At 49.3% G+C, this 12,542-nt stretch overlaps 1 protein-coding gene across 1 annotated transcript in view; it reads right to left on the reverse strand.

Moving 5' to 3' along the window:
• POLE2 (polymerase (DNA directed), epsilon 2, accessory subunit) overlaps nt 1–12,542 on the reverse strand; it is a 54,901-nt gene that overhangs the window by 19,933 nt on the left and 22,426 nt on the right. The window contains exons 8-13 of the mRNA XM_015425602.1: nt 12,473–12,529; nt 11,139–11,187; nt 6,627–6,699; nt 4,769–4,941; nt 1,268–1,357; nt 481–535 (exon numbers count right to left, since the gene is read on the reverse strand). Coding sequence (XP_015281088.1) covers nt 481–535; nt 1,268–1,357; nt 4,769–4,941; nt 6,627–6,699; nt 11,139–11,187; nt 12,473–12,529 — 497 coding nt within the window. The remainder of the gene's footprint in view (nt 1–480; nt 536–1,267; nt 1,358–4,768; nt 4,942–6,626; nt 6,700–11,138; nt 11,188–12,472; nt 12,530–12,542) is intronic.

A 12,542-nucleotide genomic window follows, 5' to 3' on the forward strand; every position in this document is an offset into this window, starting at 1 on the left:
ACAACCCAAAAATGTCAAATGTGGGGGGGGGGGGAGGAGGAGATTATTGGATTTATACCCCACCCTCCACTCGGAGTCTCAGAGCGGCCTACAAACTCCTTTCCCTTCCCCTCCCCACAACAGACACCCTGTGAGGAAGGCGTGGCTGAGAGAGCTCTGACAAAAACTGCTCTTTTTCAAGAACAGCTGTGCCAGAACTATGGCTTGCCCAAGGTCATCCAGCAGCTGCAAGTGGAGGAGTGGGGAATCAAGCCCGGTTCTCCCAGATTAGAGTCCGAGCACTTAACCACTACACCAAACTGAAGTCTTATATAAAAGAACTTTTATAAAAGCATTTTAAAGTAAACAATTGTCAAGGACAAAGGAAGGGATATCCGAGACTAATTTTTTGCAAGGCAGAACATCTGCTAACTGACAAACGTAATCCACATCTCTCACATTCAGATATCCCCCGAAATAAATAATGCACACAGCACGTACCTCTGATGGATACTGGGATATTCGCATATTATGTCTGCCAGGGCTTTCAAGGAACCTAGAGGCACAATATTCAAAAATTTGCTGTGAAGCGATACAGTTACTCCTACTTTTCTTGCCCTAAACACAGAGGCAGAAGGTACCCATCCAGCATTCAGCCGTGCACAAATATTTCACAGAATATGGATTCCTGTTACTTTTTCTCCAAAAGAGCAAAACCAAGCAGAGGCAATCCCCTCTCCGATTTGAATCTTTCAGGGTTCAGGAGGTAAATATAAAGAGCCGAGCTGGGCATGGCATACTTTATGATCTGTAAACCCATCTGGCATGAGAGATCTTGACACACTTTGCAGCACACGGAATTATCAATCTCTTTTGTTTATAGTATATACAGGGGGGGGGGGCAACCTTTTCGAGCCCATGGGCACCTTTGGAATTCTGACACAGAGTGGTGGGCACAACCACAAAACGGCTGCCGCAGGAGGCGGGGCCTTCCGTCACACAGTGAAAATCCTTGTGCAGTGGTGGTGGGCTGCTGCCAAAGCAACGTTTTGCTTTGGCAAAACGTTTTGCTGCCGATCAAATCTCCAATGGCCAATCAGGAGCCTTGCTAGGCAAAAGCCCCATCAGGCCCCACCCACTTTCTAAAAACACTAGGAGGGCACCATGAAAGGTGTCGGCAGGTGCCCTGGTGCCATGTATAGCAGAGATACAGGCCTTTTGGGTATAAACTCACAAACATTTCCTCGCTGCATGCTGTAAATCCAATACAGTGCCTAATGTCAAGTACCTTTCAGTGACTGAATTTGATTTTTTCCATATGGGGCAGAAGAAAAGTTCCCACAGAAGAAAAAGCAAGTCGGAGGCATCGAGGAGTAACCTGGATGAAGAAACGAGGATCGTTACTGTCATGAGGCTTGCAAAGAGGTATGTTCTTCCTTCCTTTAACCACAGACGTCTACAAAGATGATGAAGAAGACGAGATTGGATTTATACCCCGCCCTTCACTACTCAAAGGTGTCTCAGAGCATCTTACAAACTCCTTTCCCTTCCCCTTCCCACAACAGACACCCTGGGAGGTCAGTGGGGCTGAGAGAGCTCTGACAGAAACGGCTCTTCTTCAAGAACAGCTCTGAGAGAACTACGGCTTGCCCAAGGTCATCCAGCCAGGTGCGGGTAGAGGAGGGGGGAATCAAACCCGGTTCTCCCAGATTAGAGTCCACGCACTTAACCACGACACCAAACTGGGGGAGATAGCTCCCCCACAGCATTATTATTCCTACCTCTACTTTATTCCTCAGCCCGGAACATATTATCCTCCAAGAACAGAGCAGAAAAAAGCCTGAAGACTAAAGCTGACCCAACGAGTAAGGCAACCAAGCCAGAGAAAGGGAGAAGAAAATAATAATTCTGTTTCAGTCCAAGTCCAGGTACACGCCCAATGTCCTTTCCCCCTCTTTCATACAAGAGGGGTTATTTAAGTGGCCACCTACATCAGTGGTGGAAACTGCCATTAAATCACAGCCAACGTCTAGCAACCCTATAGGGTTTTCAAGGCAAGGCAAGAGAAGAACAGAGGTGGGTTTGCCACTGCCTTCCTCTGCAGAGGAGCCCTGGTATTCTTTGGTGGTCTCCCATCCAAATGCTGACCAGGGCCAACCCTGCAATGTTCCCTCTGAGCTGTGGAGTCTTGTGAGCAAAAATTCTACTTTGTGAGCTACTGGCATTAAAATTGTGAGCGAGCGATTTGGCTACTGCATGAATTAATTTGCTCTGGAGCCCTCCTTCCTGAGCGGAGGCAAAAATGTGTGAGCCGGAGGCTAAAAAACTGTGAGCTAGCTCACACTAACTCAGCTTAGAGGGAACACTGCTTTCGAGATCTGTCAAGATCGGGCTCGTTTCAGCTATCCAGGTCAGGGCACCACCTACATTAAACCTTCCAAAATGCTTTTAAGGAGTCCGGCTGAATCAGACCAAGGGTCCGTCTAGTCCAGCACCCAAAGCTTATCACAGAGACACTCCTGGTCTATAAGCTGGGCATGAAAGCCGCACCTTCCTCACCCCTCCACACCGCTCTGTTCCCAGCACTTGGGAGTTCAAAAGTATTTGTTGTTGTTGTTCAGTCGCACAGTCGAGTCCGACTCTTTGCGACCCAATGGACCAGATCCCGCCAGGCCCTCCGGTCTTCCGCCGTCCTCTGAAGTTCGCTCAACTTCATGTTCGTTGCATCTATGACACTGTCTAACCGTCTCATCCTTTGCCGTCCCCGTCTTCTTTGACCTTCAATCTTTCCCAGCATCAAGGTCTTCTCCAGTGGGTGGCCAAAGTATTGGAGCTTCAGTTTCATTATCTGGCCTTTCTTTCTCTTTCTCTTATTAAAATATTTTTACCTACCTCTCCTCAAGTTGCTTAAGGCAACTTACGAGTCACATTTTAAAAAATTACAATTTAAAGCCAATAGAAGCAACCCCGGGTACTCCCCCCCCCAAAAAAAGATAATTGAAACTGAAATTTATATATTATTAAAAGCCTCGACAAATAAATTCTTTATTTATCAGACTTATACCCCCCCCCTTCCCAGCAACGGCCGGCTCATGGCGGCTTACAGAAGAGTAAAAGAACAATAAATAATATAGTAAATATAAAATCATAAAACATTTATAACATTAAAAGGTGCTGACCGATGATCCTTGCAATGCCTTCTGAAAATTTTAAAGACCTCTTAACAGTGTCTACTTGGCAATCACGGCTACTTTTTAATTTTTTTATTTCATTTATACCCAACTTTCTCCCCAATGGGGACTCAATGTGGCTCACATCATTCTCTTCTTCTACATTTTATCCTCACAACAACCCGGTGAGGCAGGTTCCGCTGAGAGTGCGTGACTGGCCCAAGGTCGCCCAACAAGCTTCCACGGCAGAGGTGGCGGGATTAAAACCTGGTTCTCCCAGATATTAGTCTGACTCTCTAATCACTACACCACTCTGACAGACTCCTTCTTCCATGAGCTGTACCATGAAACTGCCCTATACTGGATCAGACCTTTGGTCCATCACAGTCAGTACTGAGAGCCAGTTTGGTGTAGTGGTTAAGTGCACGGACTCTAATCTGGGAGAACCGGGTTTGATTCCCCACTCCTCCACTCGCACCTACTGATGTGACCTTGGGTCAGTCGCAAGCTCTGCAGCTGTCCTTGAAAAAGAGCAGTTTGTGTCAGAATTCTCTCAGCCCCACCCACCTCACAAGGTGTCTGTGGTGGGGAGGGGAAGGGAAAGGAGTTTGTAAGCCGCTCTGAGACACCTTTGGGTAGTGAAGGGCGGGGTATAAATCCAATCTCTTCTTCTTCTTCTTCTTCTACTCTCTACTCAGACTGGCGGTCGCTCTCCGGGTTCTCAGGCAGGTCTTTCACATCATCGAATGCCAGGACATTTTAGGTGCAGGTGACAGGGACTGAACCAAGAAAACCTCTGCACACCAAGCAGGTGCTCTGCCCCTGAGCCACGACCCTTCCCTTGTTTAATCCTTTTGAAAAAACTAAGTTAGTGGACATTATCACAGCCTTCCTTTCCTCTGTCCGGAACTTACTGCCAGTTTGGTGTAGTGGTGAAGTGCGAGGACTCTAATCTGGGAGAACCGGGTTTGATTCCACCACTCCTCCACTTGCACCTGGCTGGATGACCTTGGGCAAGCCATAGTTCTGATAAGAGCTGTCCTTGAATAAGAGCAGTTTCTGTCAAGAGCTCTCTCAGCCCTACCTACCTCCCAGGGGATCTGTTGTGGGGAGGGGAAGGGAAAGGAGTTTGTAAGCTGCCCTGAGACTCCTTCGGGTAGAGAAGGGCGGGGTATAAATCTAATATCTTCTCTTCTTAATTTCTTTGGGTAATCCCAAGGGGGTTTTTTGTGGGTATTTGTGTGTGGATGTGTGAGTGTGCTTGCATGCCTGGAAGTCATGGCGACTTCTGATGACCCCAAATGGGGTTTTGACGTTTCAGAGAGGTGGCTTTGATATCCTGCCCCTGCGTCCTGAGCCCCGGACTTCCTGGGAGGTCTCCCTTCCAATTACTTGCCAGGGTCGTCCCTGCTTGGATTCCAAGTTCTGACGAGATCAGGTTTGCCTGGGCCATCCAGGTCAGGGCAAGTAGCCCCAAGTTTTAACATTACGACAGAGGTCAAAAGGATTTCCCTCTGTCATTTATAACTTGATGAACGTCAATCGTGTGCCTCTCTTCTGTTTCTGAACCAAAGGGTCCCAAGTGCCTCTTCCCACAGGGTTTCAGCAAACAGAGCTACCTGAAAACATGATGCGAAGTTTCTCCAACACTTCCACTTGGTCCAGCCAAACATCGGAAAGGAATACGAACATGGCGTCTTCATTCTCCTCCTCCAGCTGTTTCAGTTTGGCAGAAGCTTTTACGGAGGTTGAAGAGGGCCCTCCAAAGAAGTTTGTGTTTCCATAATACGCCCTACAGAAATGAAAAGCAAAGACTAGCAGGCTCCATGGAAGCACCTTTTTATCCCAAAACCATGTTCTCAGTAAGATTTGAGAGGAGGAGGGGAGGAGATTGGATTTATACCCCACCCTTCACAAATACTTCGGCCACCCAATGAGAAGGGAGCACTCACTGGACAAGAAAACCCTGATGCTGGGAAAGACTGAAAGTCAAAGAAGACGGGGACGGCAAAGGATAAGATGGTTAGACAGTGTTAGCGATGCAATGAACATAAAATTAAGCAAACTCCGGAGCATGACGGAAGACAGGAGGGCCTCGTGTGATGTGGTCCATGGGGTGGCAAAGAGTCGGACTCCATGTGACTCAACAACAACTTCATTCAGAGTGGTTTACAATCTCCTTCCCTTCCTCTCCCCACAACAGACCCCCTGTAAGCAATGCTCCCTCTAAGCTGTGGAGGCTTGTGAGCAAGAATTCTACTTTGTGAGCTACTGGCATTAAGGTTCTGGGCAGTGTTCCCTCTAAGCTGAGTTAGTGTGAGCTAGCTCACAGTTTTTTAGCCTCTGGCTCATACATTTTTGTCTTAGCTCAGGAAGGATGGCTCCAGAGCAAACTAATTTATGCAGTAGACAAATTGCTTGCTCACAACTTGCCCATAGCTCACAAAGTAGTATTTTTGCTCACAAGACTCCACAGCTTAGAGGGAGCATTGGTTGTGAGTGAGTGATTTGGCTACTGCATAAGTTAGATTGCTCTGGAGCCATCCTTCCTGAACTAAGGCAAAAATGTGTGAGCAAGAGGCTAAAAAACTGTAAGATAGCTCACACTAACTCAGAAAGAACATTGTCTGTGAGGTAGGTGGGGCTGAGAGAGCTCTTTCAAGGACTGCTCTTGGGAGAACAGCTCTGAAAGAACTTGTGACTGACCCAAGGTCACACCAGCAGCTGCTTGTGGAGAAGTGGGGAATCAAACCCGGTTCTCCCAGATTAGCGTCTGCACTCCTAACTACTGTACCAGACTGGCTCTCCTTAGTAGCACCTCAGAGACCATGGTTCTCAGTGTGTGATTTACTGTTAGGCTGGAGCAGGACTTTAAACTACTATGATTTCTAGTCTCATTACCAACTCCTATAACCAAGTTAACAAACCCTCATAGCATAAAATATCTGCAAATCAGGATTCAAGTCCAGTAGCACCTTAAAGAACTGGAATTGGAAGGGACCTCCAGGGTCATCTAGTCCACCCCCCTGCACAACGCAGGAAATTCACAAACACCTCCCCCTCCACACCCATAGTGACCGCTGTTCCACGCCGTTCCATGGAGCCTGGGACCTTCCACACGCAAAGCACATGCTCTACCGTTGAGCCATGGCCCCTCCCCCAAATTCAGCTGTACACATGAAGCTGCCTCATACTAACTGAGACCCTTGGTCCATCGAGGTCTGTATTGCCTACTGTCTCTCCAGGGTCTCAGGCTGAGGTCTTTCACCTGACCTACTGCACGATCCTTTTAACTGGAGATGCCGGGGATCGAACCTGGGACCTCCTGCATGCAAAGCACGTGCTCTCTGCCAGTGGGCCACGGCCTCTCCCCAAAGGCACACTCTTGCCCTGTGGTGGGAAGGGCTGCACAAACAGAAGGCAGATGGGCTCGCGCTCTTCAGCAGTCTTCAGCAGCAAGCTGCTCATCATTTTTACCTAGTGGTGGCAGAAGGCTCTGTAGGCGGGAATCCAAAAGCACTGACATGAAATATTCCATCTTCATACCAGCCTAGGATATAAAATCGTATTTCTAAATTAAAAAAAATTTGCAATATGTTTTATACTTAAAATACACCTGGGGCCACGGTGTATGATCACCTCCTTCTCCTGCATGGATTTGCCTGTGTTCTGAAATCTTCTACTAAGGCCTTCCTCCAAGTGCCCCCAATTTCACTGCCACAAGAGGTGGTGGCAGATACAAGCATGGACAGCTTCAAGAGGGAATTAAGATAAGCATATGGGGCAGAAGTCCATCCGTGGCTATTTAGCCACAAGGTATAGATAGGAACTCTCAGGCTGCGGCAAGTGATACTCTGTATTCTTGGTGCTGAGGGGGGGGGGCAAAAAATGGGAGGGCTCCTAGTGTCCTGGCCCCACTGCTGGGCCTCCTGATGGCACCTGGTGTTTTTCGCCACTGCGTGACGGAGTGTTGGCCTGGATGGGCCATTGGCCTGATCCAACACTGGCTTCTCTTATGTTCTTAGGAACTCACAGTCTGGGGCAAGGGATGCTCTGTCTTCTTGGTGCTTGGGGGGGGGGCAACATTGGGCGGGGCTCCTAGTGTCCTGGCCCCACTGCTGGACCTCCTGAGGGCACCTGGTATTTTTGGCCACTGGGCGACCCAGAGTGTGGGACTGGATGGGCCACTGGCCTGATCCAACATGGCTTCACTTACGTTCTTATGTTAAGAGCAGAGGTCCATAGGTGGCTATGAGCCACAAGGTACAGATAGGAACTCTCGGTCTGGGGCAAGGGATGCTCTGTATTCTTGGTGCTTGGGGGGGGCAACAGTGGGAGGGGGCTCCTAGTGTCCTGGTCCCACTGCTGGACCACCTGATGGCACCTGGTATTTTTGGCCACTGTGTGACACAGAGTGTTGGACTGGATGGGCCATCAGCCTGACCCAACATTGGCTTCTCTTATGTTCTTCAATGGAGCAGAGGTCCATCGGTGGCTATTAGCCACAAGGTACAGATAGGAACTCTCGGTCTGGGGCAAGGGATGCTTTGTATTCTTGGTGCTTGGGGGGGGGCAACAGTGGGAGGGCTTCTAGTGTCCTGGCCCCACTGCTGGACTCCTGAGGGCACCTGGTATTTTTGGCCACTGTGTGACACAGAGTGTTGGAGTGGATGGGCCACTGGCCGGATCCAACACTGGCTTCTCTTAAGTTCTTATGTTCTTAATTTGACAGGTTAAAGGGGTGGTTACCAGTGTTCCCTCTCAGCTGAGTTAGTGTGAGCCAGCTGTTTCTTAGCCTCCAGCTCACAGATTTTTGCCTTTGCTCAGGAAGGGATGGGGCTCCAGAGCAAACTAATTGATGCAGTAGCCGAATGGCTCGCTCCCCAACTTTATGCACGCGAGTCACAAAGTAGAATTTTTGCCCACAAGACTCCACAGCTTAGAGGGAGCACTGGTGGTTACCTTCCCCAAGGGTTTGCACCAAATCTTCCATTTCCACTGACAGAAAGGGACTCCCACCAGTCAGTCCCCCCCCCGCCACTGCAGACCCTCTTTGAGACCCCTGTAGCTGTTCCACAAGGGTCCCTCCTTCCCCAGGGACAAAAGTAGGGTGGAGGGCAAAGTGGTTTTTGCAGCCCAAGAGGGAATCGGGAATGCGCCACCCAGCAAACGCAGGTTGCAGATATTGTAGATCACACGCCAGGGTCTCTTCTGCAGGGTCACCCCAACTGTCGCATGCCCTTCCGGTATGCATACGGAGCAGAAGTCCCTCAGTGGCTATGAGCCACAAGGTATAGATAGGAACTCTCGGTCTGGGGCAGGTGATGCTCTGTATTACATAAGAACATAAGCGAACATAAGCGAAGCCAGTGTTGGATCAGGCCAATGGCCCATCCAGTCCAACACTCTGTGTCACACAGTGGCCAGAAATACCAGGTGCCACCAGGAGGCCCAGCAGTGGGGCCAGAACTCCAGAAGCCCCTCCCACTGTTGCCCCCCCCAAGCACCAAGAAGACAGAGCATCCCTTGCCCCAGACCAAGAGTTCCTAAGAACGTAAGAGAAGCCAATGTTGGATCAGGTCAATGGCCCATCCAATCCAACACTCTGTCACACAGTGGCCAAAAATCCCAGGTGCCATCAGGAGGTCCACCAATGGGGTCAGGACATCAGAAGCTTTCCCACTGTTTACCCCCCCCCCCCAAGCACCAAGAATACAGAGCATCCCTTGCCCCAGATTGAGAGTTCCTAAGAACATAACAACATAAGAGAAGCCAATGTTGAATCAGGCAGATGGCCCATCCAGTCCAACACTCTGTGTCACACAGTGGCCAAAAATCCCAGGTGCCATCAGGAGGTCCACCAGTGGCCAGGACATCAGAAGCCCCCCCACTGTTGACCCCCCCCCCCAAGCACCAAGAATACAGAGCATCCCTTGCCTCAGACATAAGAATGTAAGAGAAGCCATGGGGGCCAGAAAACAAAAGCCCCCCCCCTTTTGGTCCCCCCCCCCCCGCAAGCACCAAGAAGACAAGGCATCCCTTGCCCCAGTGTCCCCATCTATTGCTTGTGGCTAATAGCCACTGATGAACCTCTGCTCCATATGCTTATCTAATTCCCTTCTGAAGCCATCCATGCTTGTAGCCACCACCACTTCCTGTGGCAGTGAATTCCACGTGTTAATCACTCTTTGGGTGAAGAAGTACTTCCTTTTATCCGTTCTAACCCGACCGCTCAGCGATTTCATGGAGTGCCCACGAGTTCTTGGTGCTTCGGGGGGGGGGCAACAGTGGGAGGGGGCTTCTGGTGTCCTGGCCCCACTGGTGGACCTCCTGATGGCCCCTGGTATTTTTGGCCACTGTGTGTCAGAGTGCTGGACCGGATGGGCCATTCGCCTGATCCAGGATCGGCTTCTTTTAAGTTCTTATGCTCTTTCAGTGATTTATTTTACACGTCACATGAACATGGTCTTATTTTTCTAGGTTTTTAAGGGCTCTTGAACTCTAGGGGCAGAATTTTTTGGGGTTCCTGGGAGCAGAGAGAGGGAGAAAGGCCTCGTTCCTTCAATCCCAACCACAGTTTGCTGGACACGGTCCATTGTTCTATTCTATTTCACCTGGTCTTAATTTCAGTTGCAAGTTGCCTTGGAGACCATGTGCAGAAACACGGGATATAGATTTCTGAAACAAGAGCCTTGCTACCAGACCTTGTTTATGGCTCCCATCATACCTTGAAATTGCTTCTATCACCACCGTTCTAGGTATATATAAAATTACGGTCCTGTTCCTCCCGAACAAAATGTAATGTGTTAAGGAGACATATACGTTTCTGAACCTGCTTGCTCTAGCGCTGGGATATATACTGTTTCCAATTACTCAGAACTCCGTGGGCAGAAAGGCAAAGATGTTCTCAGCGTGCCGTTGCCCGGGTGGCAAATTGATTGCAAACCGTAGATCTCTCTCGGCGTCTCAGGTAAGAGGCAGCCAAATCGTTAAAACGGCTAGCGCTGCTTCAAATAGATTCTGTCACCGAGTCCCATAAATCCCAAAGTTTACTTTTTCCCCCTCTCCAAAAATACTCGAGGGCATCCAAGGAGGCTGATGGGCAGCAGACTCAGGATGGACAGAGGGAAATTATTCTTTAAGCAATGAGTGAATAAAATGTAGAATTCGTTGGCCACATAGTGATCGCCATAGGCACAGATGGCTTTAAAAGGGGACTAGACAGATTCATGGAGGATGAGTCTATCGAGGCCTAGCCATGGTGGCTGAGGGGAAACTCCACATTCAGAGGCACTAAACTTCTGAATCCCAGAGCCAGGAGGCAACATCTGGGGAAGGCCTCGGCCTCTCTGCCCTGTTGTTGGCCCTCCAGAGGAACTGGCTGGCTCCTTCCTTCGTAAGACAGGATGCTGGACTAGAGGGACCCTCACTGGTCTGACCCAGCAGGACTCTTCTGATGTTCTTATGAAGGCCTCGGCCTCTCTGCCCTGTAGTTGCCCCTCCAGAGGAACTGGCTGGCCACTGTGTGAGACAGGAGGCTGGACTAGATGGACCCCTGGTCTGATCCAGCAGGACCTTTATGCTCTTATGAGCATCCAGCAGGGTTTTCTGATGTTCTTATCAGGGGAAGGCCTTGGTCCCTATGCCCTGTTGTTGGCCCTCCAGAGGAACTGGCTGGCCCCTGTGTGAGATGGGAAGCTGGACTAGATGGACCCTCCCTGGTCTGATCCTGCAGGGTTCTTCTTATGTTCTTATGAAGGCCTTGGCCTTTCTGCCCTCCTGTTGGCCCTCCAGAGGAACTGGTTGGCCACTATGTGAGACAGGATGCTGCACTAGATGGACCCCTGGTCTGATCCAGCAGGGCTCTTCTTGCAAGTGTTAAACCAACTGCACTGCTTTCAAGAACAGACTGCCCAAAGAGAGACCAAGATCACAAGCCTGACAGCGGCAGAACACGTCAAATCCCCAGAGGAAAACTGTCTACCTTACCTTCTGTTAAGACAAAACAGGACTCTGTATACAAGCCACTGTGGAACTGGTACAAGCAGTTAAGGCATATGCTTTTGCTAATGAATAGCACTGTTTTAAAAAAATGTTCACAATGCATTTTTATTGTTTTATTTGTTATGCTAAAAGCCACTTTGGGCCCATCGTACGGAGAATGCAACGAATCAGTAACCAACACAAATAAATCATTAGTTCAAATCCAGGGCTAATTTTGTAGCCCAAGAAGCTCTTTCTCCTGCAGTGAAGCAGATGTCATTCAGGCCATCAGGAGGGGAGTGGTGCTTGCTGGGAAAATACTCACAGGCAGTGTTCCTTTCAAGCTGAGTTGGTGTGAGCTAGCTCACAGTTTTTTAGAATAAGAAGAAGAACAAGAGATTGGATTTATACCCCGCCCTTCACTACCCAAAGGCTTACAAACTCCTTTCCCTTCCCCTCCCCACAGCAGACATCCCGTGAGGTTGGTAGGGCTGAGAGAACTCTGACAGAAACTGCCTTTTTCCAAGAACAGCTGTGCCAGAACTACGGCTTGCCCAAGGTCATCCAGCAGGTGCAAGTGGAGGAGTGGGGAATCAAACCCAGTTCTCCCAGATTAGAGTCCGCGCACTTAATCACTACACCAAACTGGAGGAGGAGGAGATTGGATTTATACACCACCCTTCACTACCCAAAGGAGTCTCAGAGCGACTTACAAACTCCTTTCCCTCCCCCTCCCCACAACAGACACTCTGTGAGGCAGGCGGGGCTGAGAGCTCTGACAGAAACTGCCCTTTTTCAAGAACAGCTCTGACAGAACTATGTCTTGCCCAACGTCACCCAGCAGGTGCAAGTGGAGGAGTGGGGAATCAAGCCCAGTTCTCCCAGATTAGAGTCCGCGCACTTAACCACTACACCAAACTGGCCACTGGCTCACACATTTCCGTCTTAGCTGAGGAAGGATGGCTCCAGAGCAAACCAATTTATGCAGTAGTCCAATCGCTTGCTCACAACTTTAACGCTTGTAGATCATAAAGTAGAAATTTTGCTCAGAAGACACCACAGCTTAGAGGGAACATTGCTCACGGGGTATTTTTTTTTACCCCAAATATGATTTATGGGCTGAAGGGAGCAATGGCAAAATCAGGAGGTTTCTAGGGTTCTATTGTACACGCATGCCTTTTTGTTTACAGAAAGAAAGCCGTAAGTTTTGGAGGGACATGTGACAGTGTCCTAAGAGGAAACAGTGTAGAGATACTTCTCTGCCCCGCAAAAGTGCAACCGGGTTTGGAAATTCACACACATACACCCGGGTGGTGTGGAAAGTTACACATAAAGGATATTGCTTCACTAAGGTCCAGCTGGACAACTCCTGTAGGGTCTTCCAAGAAAAACTTTCCCTTAAAGAAGTGA

The sequence above is a fragment of the Gekko japonicus genome, unplaced genomic scaffold (assembly GCF_001447785.1).
Source record: "Gekko japonicus isolate JY-2015 unplaced genomic scaffold, Gekko_japonicus_V1.1 scaffold961, whole genome shotgun sequence".
Taxonomy (NCBI): domain Eukaryota; kingdom Metazoa; phylum Chordata; class Lepidosauria; order Squamata; family Gekkonidae; genus Gekko; species Gekko japonicus.